General features: G+C 40.0%; 1 protein-coding gene across 6 annotated transcripts in view; it reads right to left on the bottom strand.

Annotated features, from left to right (window-relative positions):
• banp (BTG3 associated nuclear protein) overlaps positions 1 to 16,134 on the bottom strand; it is a 186,278-nt gene that overhangs the window by 47,659 nt on the left and 122,485 nt on the right. For 5 of the 6 annotated variants that reach the window (XR_013497607.1, XM_078210746.1, XM_078210742.1 and 2 more), the window contains one exon: positions 13,502 to 13,546. The exons of the other annotated variant lie outside the window; for it this stretch is intronic. Coding sequence is in view for 4 of the 5 variants with exons in the window: in XM_078210746.1 (XP_078066872.1) it covers positions 13,502 to 13,546 (45 nt within the window). In the remaining variant the exon portion in view is untranslated. The remainder of the gene's footprint in view (positions 1 to 13,501; positions 13,547 to 16,134) is intronic. 6 annotated transcript variants of the gene reach the window in all.

Raw genomic sequence — 16,134 nt, forward strand, 5'->3', positions numbered from 1 at the left:
TATGAACTGCAAGGGCTTCCACTCACTGACTGTTCAGCTGGTCTGTGACCACACCTGCAGGTGTGTGTGCAATTCCCAGAGTGTGCGCATAACTCATACATTCCCAGCTACTCTCAGGTCCCTAATCTTTCAAATTTACAGAGGCTGCAGGGTTGGATCCTTGGGGACAAATGCTATCCACTGAAGATGTGGCAGAATGAAGGAGATCATTCATTCTCTTTCGGCACTCGTTATTCTATTCTGAATGGCATTAGTACTCACCACCATTCATGCTGGATTTGTTACCTTGCTGACAGGTTTTCACCCAGAGCACAGGTGGATGACATCATGGCGGGCCTCCACTGTATTGAGCAATTGCTCCAGGCAGGTGTCCAAGAACTTTGGTGCAGAGATTTTCCTGGCAGCCATCATTTCCCCGTAAACCCAGAAGTGTGGCTTGTGTGTTCTGGGGCTGTCTTTAAATATGGTATCCGAGTCATTGAAATGCTGAGGTGATGATGGGTGGGCGAATCAAAGGCAATACGACATGGGAGCTGTGCCTGCAAATTTCTTAAAAGCCGTTGGTGGGCTACATGCCGTGTTTCCTGCCCAACATGATATTTTTCTAATATTTGAGATGATTCCGTTCAGCTCTAAAGGGAATAATCCGAAAAATGTGGGGTTTCCTAGGGCTGGCTGCCCCAATCGCCGTTGGTCCCTTGCTGCTCCCCCTACTATTCCATTTCAAAAGGCAACAGCAAATCTTTTAAATGATCCCTCTGTGGACCTGGGTCTAGCTCCCACCTCTTTCCCATGCCATAGGCCCCTAATTGGGCACCAAACCCAGCTCTGCGTTAATTAACGACTGACGCTTGGAAACTTGTTTTGCATCACTGACACAGTGCGAGGCTAGGTCCAGAAATGTTCCAGAGATCATGTTCCCATCCCAGGAATGAAAATGAACTCCTATGTATCTTAGTTCTGGGCCTATTCACTTGGGTCCACGGTGATCACCTCTTACCAACTGAGATCCCAGTCATCGTTGGATTCTATGCTACTCCTGCGGTTTGGGCAGGCGTCAACGTGACAACATTTAATGAGGCATGGACGTTTTGCATGGGCCTCAATGCTGGTACTGCTATGGGCACTTCTTTCTCATTCACATCCTACATTCCCGCCCAAGGCTAAATCGGTTCTTATATTTCTCAGCAGACCAGACACCACACAATACATTTAATCCAGTTTAAATTCACATTTTGATTTCAATCTGAAAGATATGAATGTTTTCAGCTATTCCAGGAAACCTGATTCTTTTTTTCCCTAATTGCATTTCAATCAAACACTTTGGAATCATGTTATGAAACTAGGTATGTATTCAAAAGGATTTAGTTTTCTGATTACTGACAGCTGAAATCCTGTAGCTTTAACAGTTGGAGAGGCCCCACTTACGAAACATATTTTGATATTATTGTACACAGTGTTCAAACTCTCAAAAACAGATTTTTAAGAAGGATAGCATTTTCAGGCAGGAGAACTGAACTCTAGACCTCGACATTACTGAGCACGTCATTCCATATTCGGAATAAAGCAAACCCCAAATCTCAGTTGTGAAATAGCTGGAAAAGGAAATGGTCTAGTTTCTTGACTTCTCCCCGACTCTTGTCCCCCCTCTCCTGTTCCTCCCCATCCACTCCGCCATTAACTCTTCCTCCAAAGAATGCTCCAGTGGCAACTTTCCTTCCTGCTTTATGGATTGTTAGGGAATGATGAGCCAGTATTAATCTGCCAATCAAATCATCCATGCTTGTAACAATATTCCACATAATTTCAGAGTACATTTAGACTTTTTGAAGCAGTCTAACAAGCTCAAATTTCAACATGGTTTCAAAACATTTTGCAAAGGAAATTGTCCTATCAAGAGAGACTAAATAGTCTGGGTCTGAATTCCTTGAAGTTTAGAAGAGTTAGGGGTGACCTTATTCAAATATGTAAGATCCTGATGAGGCCTGACAGGGTAGATGATGAGATGTTTTCATGAATGGAAGAGTCTTGAAAAGGGGGACATAGCTACAAAATAAAGGGCCGGTCATTTAAAACTGATGTGGATCAAAATTTCTTCTCGCAAAGGGTGGTGAATCTCTGGAATTCTCTGCCCCAGAGGGTAGTGGAGGTTGGATCATTGGAAGTACTGAAAGTGGAAGTGGTTAAATATTTGATGGAACGAGGAATAGAGGGCTATGCGGAAATGGCACAGAAAAGGAGTTGAGACCAGGACAGATCAGCCATGATCGCATTGAATGGCGGTGGCAGGATTGAAGGGCATAGTGGCCTACTCCTGCTTCTATTTCTTCTGTGTTCTTGTGTGTATATCAATGCACCCTTTCTCAAGCCTGAAAGAAACTAAGTGGGATCCAAATTCAAGTTGAAATCACCCATACCTTATTGACCCTGAAAGTGTAACTGATGTGAAATTGAATCAGTGGCTTTTAGTTATTTGATTTGATTTGGTTTATTATTGTCACGTATTAACATTCAGTGAAAAGTATTGCTTCTTGCGTGCCATACAGGCAAAACATAGCGTTCATAGAGAAAGAAATGAGAGAGTGCAGAATGTGGTGTTACAGTCATAACTAGGGTGTAGAGAAAGATCAACTTAATGCAAGGTAAGTCCATTCAAAAGTCTGACAGCAGCAGGGAAGAAGCTGTTCTAGCAGTTATAGGAGCTCAATTTGAAATTGGGCATCAACTAGGGGAAGCTTGGAACTAATTATTCTTGGTCTAGAGCAACTTATCTTGTGGTCCTTAAAGGAGTCAATGAAAAAAGGCACAACAATTTTGAAAATGTATTTGTCGAGTCAGAAGGGGTAGGAATGCTCCTCCTGGCTTCATAAAGCAACTGGCCTCCACTGGTTTGGTTTTTCTCCACTCTTAATTTTGCTTTACTCTCTTATAGACCTCCTTGGGGATTGCTGACCCAAATTAATGCCATCAGTACCACTGAGGGGCTTCTGGGTGCACTTTTGGTGCCTGCAGTTCATTGATTAAATACAAATAATGCCTGGATCCTCAGAAAAAGTTTGGCAATTGTCTGTGCTGATTTGCTATCTGTTTCAGCCTCAAATCCAATTTCTATGCATTAGAAACATACATAGAAAATAGAAGGAGGAGCAGGCCATTCAACCCTTTGAGCCTGAGGGGTTATGTAGTCATTGCCTACTAAATGTTCACGATAGCGATTATATCTACCCTGCTTTAACTGAGGTACCAAATGTTAATTTCAATGCTGAAAAAAGCCCACATCACACAAAGTGATAATACCATTCCTGAAATTTAAGGCATGAATTTTAGGACTGATTCCAACAATGGGCTTCACTAGATGAAACTAGAGTTGAGGAAATCAGGCCTACAATGTTTAAATGTATCCCGACTCACGTTCCTTTGTAATGACCAAATGGGCATATAGGATTGGAAAATCATCCCGTTTGAGAGCAATTGGTAATACCTGCCATGAACTCCCTCTGATGGCTCAATTTATAAACATTACAGTGTAGTATCGAGTAATAAGAGCCAATCATGTGATGGCAGGTGTCATATAAGTATTATGTCTCAAGGTAAAAAGCCAAGGACATGTCTAATGGGCCTGGAACAGTTGAATGTTACCAGCCAGCACAAAGGCCCTGACATTTTATAGAAAGACAAGGAGGGAGATGAGAACTTTTGACATTGTGCCCTGTAACCAAGATAAGGGTAAATTACTGCAGATGACCAGGCTCTGACGAAGAGTCATCCAGATTTGAAAAGTTAGCTCTGTTTTCTCTCCACAGATGCTATCAACCTGCTGAGATTTTCCAGCATTTTCTGTTGCCCTGTAACCAAGCTTGGTTGGGAAGGTGATATTAGTCAATCACAGGCCAACCTGTTGAATATACAACACAGAACTACATATCCAGAATGGAAGTGAATAATTAAACAACTAATGGGAGGAGATGGTTTCAACAACATCCTCATTCTCAATGATGGAAGAGCTCAACACATTAGTGCTTATAAGTCAAGACTGAAATATTTACAACCATTGGCAGTCAAAAGTGTTGAGTCGATGCTTATCTTTGCATCCTCCCACGGTTCTAATCATCACAGATGCCAGTCTTCAGCCAACTCAATTTCTTCAATGTTACAGGGAAACAGATAAGTGAAGAATCTTGGAAGATAACCACCAATGGATCTCTATTTCCAGGGCTATTTCCTTAAGTACTCTTACTCCTTGCAGCTGAAGGACTCTGGGGCTTGACCTGTACACTGTCGCCACTGGATGGCACTTTATGCATATTGTAAATAAAGTGTGATGGTAACAGAAGACTGGCCTCAGCGAGATTATTACATTGGCAATGAGGAGTAAAACAAGTTTTTTTTCTCCCTGCCCGACAATCTTTGCTGTCGAGATAAATAATCCTCCAGTAAGAAAAATGCCTCTTTGGTAAACTTGAAGCCTACAATGCGAGCATAGAAGACAATTCCCAATACGCAGAGCACATGCGGTTTTTTTGGGGCCAACAATATCGAGAAGCAGAAAGTAACCCTGCGGGGTCCCAACCTTCAGTGTAATAAAAAGTCTGACCTATTTGGATGCCCCGACTCCAAAACCTTTAATTAATTGGTAGACTTGGTTAAAGGCTATTATGACCCTAAACCTTCCATAATACTCCAGCGAAACCTATAACATGCCAAGGCGAACTCCTGGGAAATCCACCAAGCGACGGAAAAGGCACTCCCGTGGCGGAGGTGTTAGGGACAAAACAGACTTGAGGTGGGAGAGATGTTATGATGGACACGGGCTATCTTCCCGTGGGCCTCGTAGAGTACGAACTCCCCTATCAGGCGAGTGGAAGCTCAGCCAATAGGGAAGGAGCTGTGGGGGTTTAAAACCAGCTGACTCCACTTAGGCCAGCAGTTGAAGCACTCTGGGGCTTAACTTATACACTGTAGCCACCAGACAGCACTTTATGCATATTGTAAATAAAGGGTGATGGTGACAGAAGAATGACTTCAGCGAGATTATACAGAGTTATTGCCCGATTCAGGAATAGTCAATGGATATCCCTTGTTTGTTCTTACAAAAAATGAAAGTGACATATTTCAGCCCAAAGTGTTTCTGGGAGAATATGAGAAATTTGTAAATGATGCATGGTTTTCCACATCTATAGCTGGTGTTGGTGACGGCATTAATGAGAGTAATACGAATGGTGAAAAGGAAAAGGTTTCTATTGTGAAAGTCTCATTAATTGCTCTCGCAGCTGCTACAGATCCCTGGAGGACTATTCTCAACTTCCTTTGTATTCTGATCATCTACATCTGATATCTCACATTCACCATCTTGAGATGGATAGTTCTTTCAATGACTCCAAAACAACTGAACTTATGCAGCACCTTTGACACAGTTAAAATACCCTAAGGCACTTCACAGAAATGTTATCAGATGCAATCTGACACTGAGCGACATAAGGAGGTATTAAGACGGGTGACTAAAAGCTTGTTCAAAAAGGTATCTTTTAAGGAGTATCTTAGAAGAGCAGAGAGAGGGAGAAAGGTATAGGAAGGGAATTCCAGAGATTAAGATCAAGAAAACTGAAAGTACCCGGCAACTGGGGGAGTAATTAAAATCAGAAGATGCATAAAAGACCAAAATTGAAAGAGAGCAGTGATCTTGGAGGCTTCATGGAGAAGGGTAAAAAAGATAGGGAAGACTTTTAAAACAAGAATAAGAATTTTAAAATCAAGGCCTTGCCTGACAAAGAGCCAAATAGGTCAGCAAGCATATTGCGATGGGCGAGTTAGTCACCAGGGAAGTGGGACTGAGTAAATTGTTGAAGCTGTGGGCTGACAAGAGCCCGTGTCCTGATGGATTTCATCCTAGGGTCTTAAAAGAAGTGGCTAGTAAGATAGTTGATACATTGGTTTTAATTTTCCAAAACTCCCTAGCTTCGCGGAAGGTCCCATTACACTGAAAGATAGCAATTTTAACTCATTTATTCAAAAAGGGAGGGAGACAGAAAGTTGAAAATTACAGACCAGTTAGCTTAACATCTGTTGTAGGGAAAATGTTAGCAGCTATTAGTAAAATAGCACTTGGATGAGATCAAGGTAATGAGGCAGAGTCAACATGGTTTTGTGAAAGGGAAATCATGTTTAACCAACTTATTGGAGTTTTTTGAGGAAGAAACATGTGCTGTGGATAAAGGGGAACCAGTGGATGTACTGTACTTCAATTTCCAGAAGACATTTGATAAAATGTCACATCAGGGGTTATTGCGGAAAATAAAAGCTCATGGTATAGGGGATAATATATTGGCATGGGTAGAAAATTGGCTAGCTAACAGGAAACAAAGAGTAGGCATAAATATTTTTTTTCAGGTTGGCAAGTGGTATTTCACAGGGATCAGTGCTGGGACCTCAACTGTTTATAATTTATATAAATGACTTGGATGATGAACTTGACAGGATGGTTTTCAGATTTGCTGATGACACAATGATAGGGAGGAAAGTAAGTTGTGAAGAGGACATAAAAAGATATAGATAGGTTGAGTGGGTAAAGATCTGGCAAATGGAGTATGATGTGAGAAAATATGAAATTGACCATTTTGACAGGAAGAATGAAAGAGAATATTAGGGGCGGGACGGTGTCACAGTGGTTAGCACTACTGCCTCACAGCGCCAGGGGCTGGGTTCAATTCCGGCCTCGGGTGAATGTGTGGAGTATGCACATTCTCCCAGTGTCTGCGTGGGTTTCCTCCAAGTTCCTCCCACAGTCCAAAAACGTGCAGGTTAGGTTGACTGGCCATGCTAAGTTTCCCCTTAGTGTCAGGGTAAATACATGGGGTTATGGAGATTGGGCCTGGGTGGGATTGTTGTCAGTGTAGTCTCGATGGGCCGAATGGCCTCTTTCTGTAGGGGTTCTACGATTCTATCTAAATGGTGAGAAATTGCAGAGCTCTGAGACTTAAAGGCATCTGGGTGTCCCAAGGCATGAATCACAAAAAGCTAGTATGCTGATGAGGCATGTAATTAGGGTAGTTAATAGAAAGTTATCATTTACTGCAAGGACAATTGAATATAAAATTTGGGAAGCTATGCTTCAGTTATACAGGAACAGTGAGACCACATTTGGAGTACTGTATATAGTATTGGTCACCTTATTTAACGAAGGATGTAAATGCATTGGAAACAGTTCAGAGAAGGTTTATCAGACTAATACCTGGAATGGGTGGATTGTCTTATGAGGAAAGGTTGGACAGGCTAGGCTTGTATCTGCTGGATTTCAGAAAAGTAAGCGGTGACTTCTTTGACAAGATTCTGAGGGCTCTTGACAGGGTGGATGTGGAAAGGATGTTTCTTCTTATGGGAGAATCTAGAACTTGGGGTCACTGTTTTAAATAAGAGGTTGCCCACTTAAAACGAAGATGAGGTGAATTTTTTTCTCTCAGAGGGTCATGAGTCTTTGGGACACTTCCTGAAAAGATGGTGGAACCAGAGTCTTTGAATATTTTTAAGGCAGAGATGGATAAGACTCGTGATAAGCAAGGGGGTGATAGGTCCTTGGGGGTAGGTGGGATGCAGATTTGAGATTACTATCTGATCAGCCATGATCTTATTAAATGGTGGAGCAAGCTCGAGGAGCTGAGTGGCCTACTCCTGCTCCATGCTTGTATGTTCGGATAGGATTTCTTACAAGTTAGGGAACAGGCAACAAAATTATGGATGAGTTCAAGTTTATGGAGTGGAATTCAGGAGGCAGGCCAGCCAAGGACTGGCGTAGGCTGGTTTCAAGTAAAAAGAGCAGGGACGATGTTTTCAGTAGCAGTTGAAAATCAGAGTTGGATGATGTTACACAGGTAGAAATAGGCATCCTTAGTGATGGAGTAGACATCTGATTGGAAGTTCATCTCAGGGTCAATAAGACTAAGTTGTTAAGAAGGACATAGAAAACAACTATTACAGCAGACAGTTTCAGGCTGATCTGACTTATTCAATCAATGGAAGCGCTGCTCCAGAATGCCTATTGTGTTTCCTATCTACATTTAAATATATTTGCCAGCTCAAACTCAAATCCCACAAGCAAAGTTAACAAAAAATGTAACAATGTAGGAGTTTGCACAAAATCAATAATGCATAAAATGAAATTAAGTTGATTAACCAGAAAATACAAACAAAACATTTATTTTGATGAAAATTTTACATACTTTTAAAGGACTGCTTGAGCATTCCAGGCCGCCAAGTATCTGGTGTGCTCATGTAAAAAATGCGCAGCTTGTGTAACTATATACAAGTTGATTTTCAATGGTATTACGATCCCTGAATCTCTCACTGTCTACATCTGCGGGTCACATTTGCCAGACACTGAACTGGACTAGCCATATAAATACTGTGGCTACAAGAGCCAGTCAGAGGATAGAGATTCTGCAGAGTAACTCACCTCTTGACTCCCCAAAGCCTGCCCATGGCACAAATCAGGAGAGTGAAGGAATACTCTCAAATTGTCTGGATAAGTGCAACTCCAAAAACATTCAAGAAGCTCAACACCATTCAAAACAAAGCAGCCTGCTGGATTTCCACTCCATCCATCTCCTTAAACATTCACTCCCTCCACCACTGACAGTGACAGCAGTGTGTACAAGCAAAACTGCAGCAACTCACCAAAATATCTTCAACAATACCTTCCAAACCTCCGACCTCTACCCCTACCACCTAGAAGGACAAGGGCAGCAGAACAATGTGAACCTGCAATCTCCCCACCAAGCCACACAACATCCTGATCTGGAATTATATCATCATTGCCTCACTGCCGCTGGATCAAAATCCTGGAATTCCCTCCTTAACAGCACAATGGGTACACCTACACCACATGGACTACAGCGTTTTAAGAAGACTGCTCACCACCACCTTCTCAAGGACAATTCAGTATGCTCAATAAATGCTATCCCCGCCACCAACGTTTGCATCCCATGAAATAATAAATTGTGGCAAAAATGGAGTGTGGTCATCCTACTTCACAAATGCAAAATGTAGCCTCTTGTAGTCCAGATGTATTCTGTTCAAAATGAATTTTACTTTGGAGAACATCTGCTGGTAAAGCAGATGGTTAAGGGTTAAATAAGATCAAGGCTTGATATATGAAGTATTCATTTTCTGTCTCAAACTCTTTGTGTGGTACAGCAACCACAGCCAATAGATCCTTGTGTTGTTAATTATCAAGGAAGAGAATAGTCCACTTTGCCAAAAGATGAATCATACCTACTCAATATACAATTACCAGTGTTGCAGTGCTGCCCTCTAATGAACTACAGAATAAAAATAAATCCTGAAAGAAGATACCTTTAAATGTTTTCACAATCAATATCCAATTTTACTTTGCTATTATCCAAACAAAAATAATTCTTAATACATTGGGGTAAATTCATCAATCCTGCACGTTCGATAGGTATCACACTAAAACAAAACAGATCGGAAAATTGTCACAACAGGGCTGCAGCCTCTGACCCTTCCTTCCGATACACTATTTATTGTTAAAATGTTTATGCTCAGGAGGATTCTTCTCTGTTAGAAAATTTATCAGTCCATCTGCATTAGTCATAAAATCCAAATGAAAATAACAGATTGGAAGATGACTATTGTGAAATTAACTGTATTATGGTACAATTGTATAATTAACTCCATATAATTAAAAACAGCAATTGATTCTTAATGTATCTTTTTGTCAGTTGGGGGAATGAGGAATGTGGATGTGGGAGAGCGATTGTTTAGTTAGGTATTGTGCAAATTGTGATTTAATTGTTATATTAAAAATCAAAATGTTAATTTCTGTTTTTAAAATCAAAGTTGCTACTCTCGTTCTTTGCAATTTTCTTGGTGCTGTTGGCTTTGAATGCTACCTGTGTACACTGAAAGTGGAAATTCTACTACGGGTTCTTATTTTCAGTATACAGCAACAACATTCTGCACCATTAACACTGGGCTTTGCGTGTACAGTTGTCTGGCACATTAAATGTTAACCTTGGGAGGCGCAGGATGGGAGGTAGGAATAACAAGCAGGACGAGAGAATTGCTTTGTGTCAGCCAGCACTTACAATGCTGACTGACCCTAAAAATGTTAGAAGCAACTTACAATGCTGATAATTGTCATGCATGAAGTACCATATACGCTCCCTTGTAATGGTCAACCTTGCATAAAAGCCAACCGCTGACTATTGGCCAGAGGACAATTCATTTTTCATATTTATCATGTATAAGTTAAGCCCTGGCCTTTAGCTAAAATATCCAAATTCTTAGTATTTACCACCCGCACTCTGATGGAGCCCAACTTGTCCTGGTGGAAGCCTATTCATTGAAAGAATTAGAGAATAGCACACCACTGAAGGCTCCTCATAACTGCGCACATCAACCTGTGGTTCAAGGATACCACTTCACTGGTGCGTACTGCGTTTCTGCCAATCCTGCCCTCTAATATGGCAGCACGGTATCAGCAGGTACACAGCCCAGTTCCAACTTAAAGTCATTCAGATTACACAGCAAGCAAATAATTCTCGAGCAGCAGCTAGAAAATTCAACATACTGAAGAATAACTTGAGATTGAAGGAAACTCTCTCCACAGTTTAGGCAGATGCCTAAGAATAAAGGTGCAAACAGAAGAAAACCTAGCATGTGGTTGTGTTGGGAAAGAAAGCTGCAAAATACAATGACAATTGCCAGAATGGACTCAGTTTCTCAAGGACCTAACTGAATCTTCGCCCTGAAGCAAGCAAAAAACTTAGCATTGCAGATTTCAAACTGAGCATGGATGGTGAACCAGGTTTACAAAGAGAAACAATTTTGTACTGTGGCAGAGACTAAGATTTCACAGCATCTCTCAACAGAGCTTGATGACAGGCTTACTGTATTTCAGAAGATGAGACTCCCAAGAACTTTGACATGCCAGCCAGTCAAATGGTAAGCAACATTGGAGAGAAAAGAGTGCTGGTGAAGATAACTGGCCATGTAAAGTGTTGATTCAACATTCTGCTGTTGTATATGTCTGATAAGACAAAGCTTAAGCCAATGGCGATAATCGATAGAAAAAGCCTCTCAAAACAGCAATTTCCAAAAGAAGAATTCATCCAAATTCATGATAAAGGATGGCTGGACAAAGGTGGCTTGATAATATGGCTAAGGAAAGTTTAGAGTTTCTGACCAAGAGTATTACGTAAGGAAAAATGTCTTCCCCCTAACAGTACTGTGGGTGTACCTACACCTCATGAACTGCTGCAGTTCAAAAAGGCAGCTCACGACCAACTTGTCAAGGGCAATTAGGGATGGGTAATAAGTGCTGGCCTAGTTAGCAAAGTCCAGGTCCTCTGAATGAATACACATCCAGGACCTGGTCAGATCACACCTTGTCGATGTGCTGTTGACGTTAAGTTGCATAACAGGTTTGACCAGCCTCAATACCTTCAAGGATAGCATGAGAAAAAGTGGAATTACTTTATGATTGAAAGAGAGAAGACATTCATCAAGAGAGGCATTCAGGCTCCAACATTAGCAACCCTGTATGAATGGGTTGTGGTAACCTGGAATGAAATCAAAATGTAGATGGTCATCTGGGCAGTTAGTGGGAACAGAGTCCAACCTGGAAATTCTGTGAGAGCAAGAAAATGGAGAGGGTAGATTTCAACCCCTCATGTAAAAGCTGAATTTCTAAGACTAAATGCTTGCCAAAATGTAGGGGACCAACTTTTACATGAGTATACACAATAATGCCATTGTAACAATTGTAACAAAACTGCAAATCCATTAGTTTCCTTAGATAAAATATTTCTGTTAAGAAATAAACTTTTATAGGGCATTTTCAAGATAAACAAAATGCAGCTAAAATTTCATTGCAAACAATTAAGCAGAATGCACAACGTAAATTACAGCCATTGGCATTTTATAATAACTTCTAAAATACCTAGATTATCCTTGAAAATTAGGTTTAGTACAGGATAAAATAACTGCATAATCAATTCATCTCTGTTAGAGGGGGTTTAGAATAACATAGAACATAGAAACATAGAAACCCTACAGTGCAGAAGGAGGCCATTCGGCCCATCGAGTCTGCACCGACCACAATCCCACCCAGGCCCTCCCCCCACATATTTTACCCACTAATCCCTCTAACCTACGCATCCCAGGACTCTAAGGGACAATTTTTAACCTGGCCAATCAACCTAACCCGCACATCTTTGGACTAAAAGTGATTGAAAGAGAGAAGACATTCATCAAAATCACAAACTTTCCTTAGCCATATTATCAAGCCACCTTTGTCCAGCCATCCTTTATCATGAATTTGGATGAATTCTTCTTTTGGAAATTGCTGTTTTGAGAGGCTTTTTCTATATTTTCTATCTTTGGACTAAAACCTGGGACTAAAAGGCTAATAGACTAGAATAGATTAATTTAGAGTGAATATGATATAGATAAATCACAAAGTATCTGGAGTTACAAAGGTACTGTTTGCATAGAAACACATATAACCACTGTTAGAGAATTTAAGCATGTATTTTTGAAACTATATTACATTCCGCATTATAAAATACACCTTGGCCAACTACACACTTCCCCAAGGCATAATGGGATATAGCTGAGTCAAAAGAACCACATTCTTTGAAAAACAAACAGCTATTGAGTGAAGCAAAAGAAAACTCTCCTATCAGCATGGGTCTCAGATAGTACAAGCAATCCCAGAGAGTCAAATGAATAGAGCAATACAACTTCCCAACAAAGAGTTGCTAGGATACAAAGAGAAAGAACTTCATTAACGTATTTCCATGCCATCAGAGAGTAGTGAGTTATTGGTCAAGGCAAATGAAATATACTAATAATGATTGGTTCCTGTCCGTCAGGATGAGCAGAGGGGGTGGGCAAATGATTTTTGAAAATCGTATAATTATAATACCAAAGGCAATGTAATTTAGAATAATTTAGGCTGCCTCAAATTGTTCTCCTATGCGTGCGGACCAGGCCTGGGCAATAAAGTACGTCTTCAACCAAAATTACTGTCTCCAAGAGTTCTTTGTATTTGCTGAGCCGTAATTAAGAAGAGAAATCTCTCATATGAAAGCCAGTATAATACATAGCTCTCTGAAAAAACTCCTACAATCTCACACTTATGTTCTGTTATATATTATTGAGTAACTGAGATACATTAAAAGAATGCAATGCCAGAAAAAATACATCTGGAAATCATTTCAATCAAATATTTATGAAGCTTACGATGAGATTAACGAACATTACATTGATATGCCATTAACCATGATAATAATCTGATTTCCTTGTTGAAAACTGCCATTAATTACAGCCTTTCAAAAATCGTGGCAATCCACCAAATTCACTACAAAGTTATTAAAGACCATCTAATTTGCCAGAAGTGCTCTAAAGTAGCAAATACACATGTGGGAATATGTAAATCAAAAAGTAATAAATAAGTAAATCAAAATCATCTCATAAAACCACTTACCTGACCATCTTGACTAACATGCACCTGGTGTATTTGAAGATTGCCCTATATGTAAAGGAATGAATAAAAAATATACATTAATTAATTTAACAGTATTCATCTTGCAGTTTAGCCCATTCATCAACTTGGTGTTTGTTTTCTCCTTCAGAAACAAATTTGAAGGTACATTCAATGACTGGATAAATGCATTTGGTATATAGGCAGCAAATTAGTCAAGTGATAATGCATCCATTGTTGGACCATATCAATGGTTGCATTTGCATTGAAATTAGCTCAGCAGATTCAACTTTCCCAGGATTTAAGACACTGGTGAGTTAACTGTAATCCAGAGCAGAGAAGCAACCTGCCCGAATTCATCAACAAAATAAAAATTGAAAATGCTGGAAATATACTGTAGGTCAATCAGCATCTGTAAAAGGAAAAGATAAGTTGTTATGCTTTGGGTGTATATCCCTCAACAGAGTTTTCCTTTCCATTATGAAGTTCAGCAAGACCCTGTCCCAAACAAAACATTTCTGAGATAAATTATGAATAATATCATGTTACTTATGTAAGATACTGAAAGGCCAGCCATGGAACTGTCACCCAGCAAAGAGTCTATACATGGAAGAAAGAAAACTGATGAGGAAAATTAAAATTATCTTGCATCACCGGTACAAAGCAAATTGTCTTCTGAGTGAATATATCAATGAAGCCAAGATCCAAGAATAAAATTGCACTTTGTGATTGAACATTCCAGAAACTGTAAAAGCTTAATCAGAAAATGTGATTTGATTTATTATTGTCACATGTATTAACATAGTGAAAAGTATCAAAAATGAAACTTCACTGATGTTCAAAATAAGTTAGTATTAAGTAATAATTAATAATTAAGCAAAAACTAAGTCAATATACCATTGTAAAATCTTGTTGTAAACATCTGACTTCATAAATCATCTGTTTTAGGAAATAACTTTCAGTTAGGAATTGAATTTCAATGCAGATAAATGGAATACTGTTGAGAAACTGGGATGTGGAGATGCCGGCGTTGGACTGGGGTAAACACAGTAAGAAGTTTAACAACACCAGGTTAAAGTCCAACAGGTTTATTTGGTAGCAAAAGCCACACAAGCTTTCGAGGCTCTGAGCCCCTTCTTCAGGTGAGTGGGAATTCTGTTCACAAACAGAACTTATAAGACACAGACTCAATTTACATGAATAATGGTTGGAATGCGAATACTTACAACTAATACCCGAGGCATGGTACATTGGGGAAACTATGCAGACGCTGCGACAACGGATGAATGAACACCGCTCGACAATCACCAGGCAAGACTGTTCTCTTCCTGTTGGGGAGCACTTCAGCGGTCACGGGCATTCGGCCTCTGATATTCGGGTAAGCGTTCTCCAAGGCGGCCTTCGCGACACACGACAGCGCAGAGTCGCTGAGCAGAAACTGATAGCCAGGTTCCGCACACACAAGGACGGCCTCAACCGGGATATTGGGTTTATGTCACACTATTTCACATAAATATTTCTGCTTTTTTCCTCCTGAGTCTTTATCATGCGATCCTAGAATCAGAATTTATGTCACACTATTTGTAACTCCCACAGTTGCGTGGACCTGCAGAGTTTCACTGGCTGTCTTGTCTGGAGACAATACACATCTTTTTAGCCTGTCTTGATGCTCTCTCCACTCCCATTGTTTTGTTTCTTAAAGACTGGATTAGTTGTAAGTATTCGCATTCCAACCATTATTCATGTAAATTGAGTCTGTGTCTTATAAGTTCTGTTTGTGAACAGAATTCCCACTCACCTGAAGAAGGGGCTCAGAGCCTCGAAAGCTTGTGTGGCTTTTGCTACCAAATAAACCTGTTGGACTTTAACCTGGTGTTGTTAAACTTCTTACTGTGAGAAACTGGGAAGCAGACCAAGGATAGTTCCAGTTCAAAGGATAACCTGTGTTTATTTATTTAATAGGGCCAGAGTCAGAAGAGAGAAACCAATAGATGACCCACCTCCGGGCACTTGGTAGAGATAGTATGTTTAAAGTTATTCCAATAATAGATTTGGATTGTTCATGTAGTTTCCAGACCAAAGAAACTTTGTAAACAAGGGGATTCCTTAATGGAATCAGAAAGTTTGGAAAGAGGGCCATTAACTACATTCAAAATAGAAATTGTTCATTGATCATCAATTGTTCGTAGACTCAATGGGCTGTTTTGAAATATGGAAGGCAAATCAGTGCCTGCACCTCATGGTAAGGGATTCAAAAAATGAATTCCCCCAACTTCCTTCAAATTAGAAAGTTTTAAGAAGTTTACAAAACTAATTTGCAATCCAACACAACACAGAAAGAAACATGGGCAATAAAATCAAAAAAGGTTTGATATGAATATGAACCAACTTAGAAATGCAAACAAATCACTTAATTGATCACAGTCTTTAGCCATAAATTAATTATGTGTCAGCATGATGTGATATGGCCTGGAGTGGGAGGAAGTACAGTGAAATGAAGGATAGTGGAAAACATCAAACAACACTGGTACAGTGATCTTGACAATTAGCATCATGGAAAATTCTTGTGATGTAAATGGAAAAGTTTATGTTTGGCTGGATTGGTGTCAGTTTAGCAAGCATCAATCTCAAAACAT

The sequence above is a fragment of the Mustelus asterias genome, chromosome 4 (genome assembly GCF_964213995.1).
Source record: "Mustelus asterias chromosome 4, sMusAst1.hap1.1, whole genome shotgun sequence".
Lineage (NCBI taxonomy): Eukaryota > Metazoa > Chordata > Chondrichthyes > Carcharhiniformes > Triakidae > Mustelus > Mustelus asterias.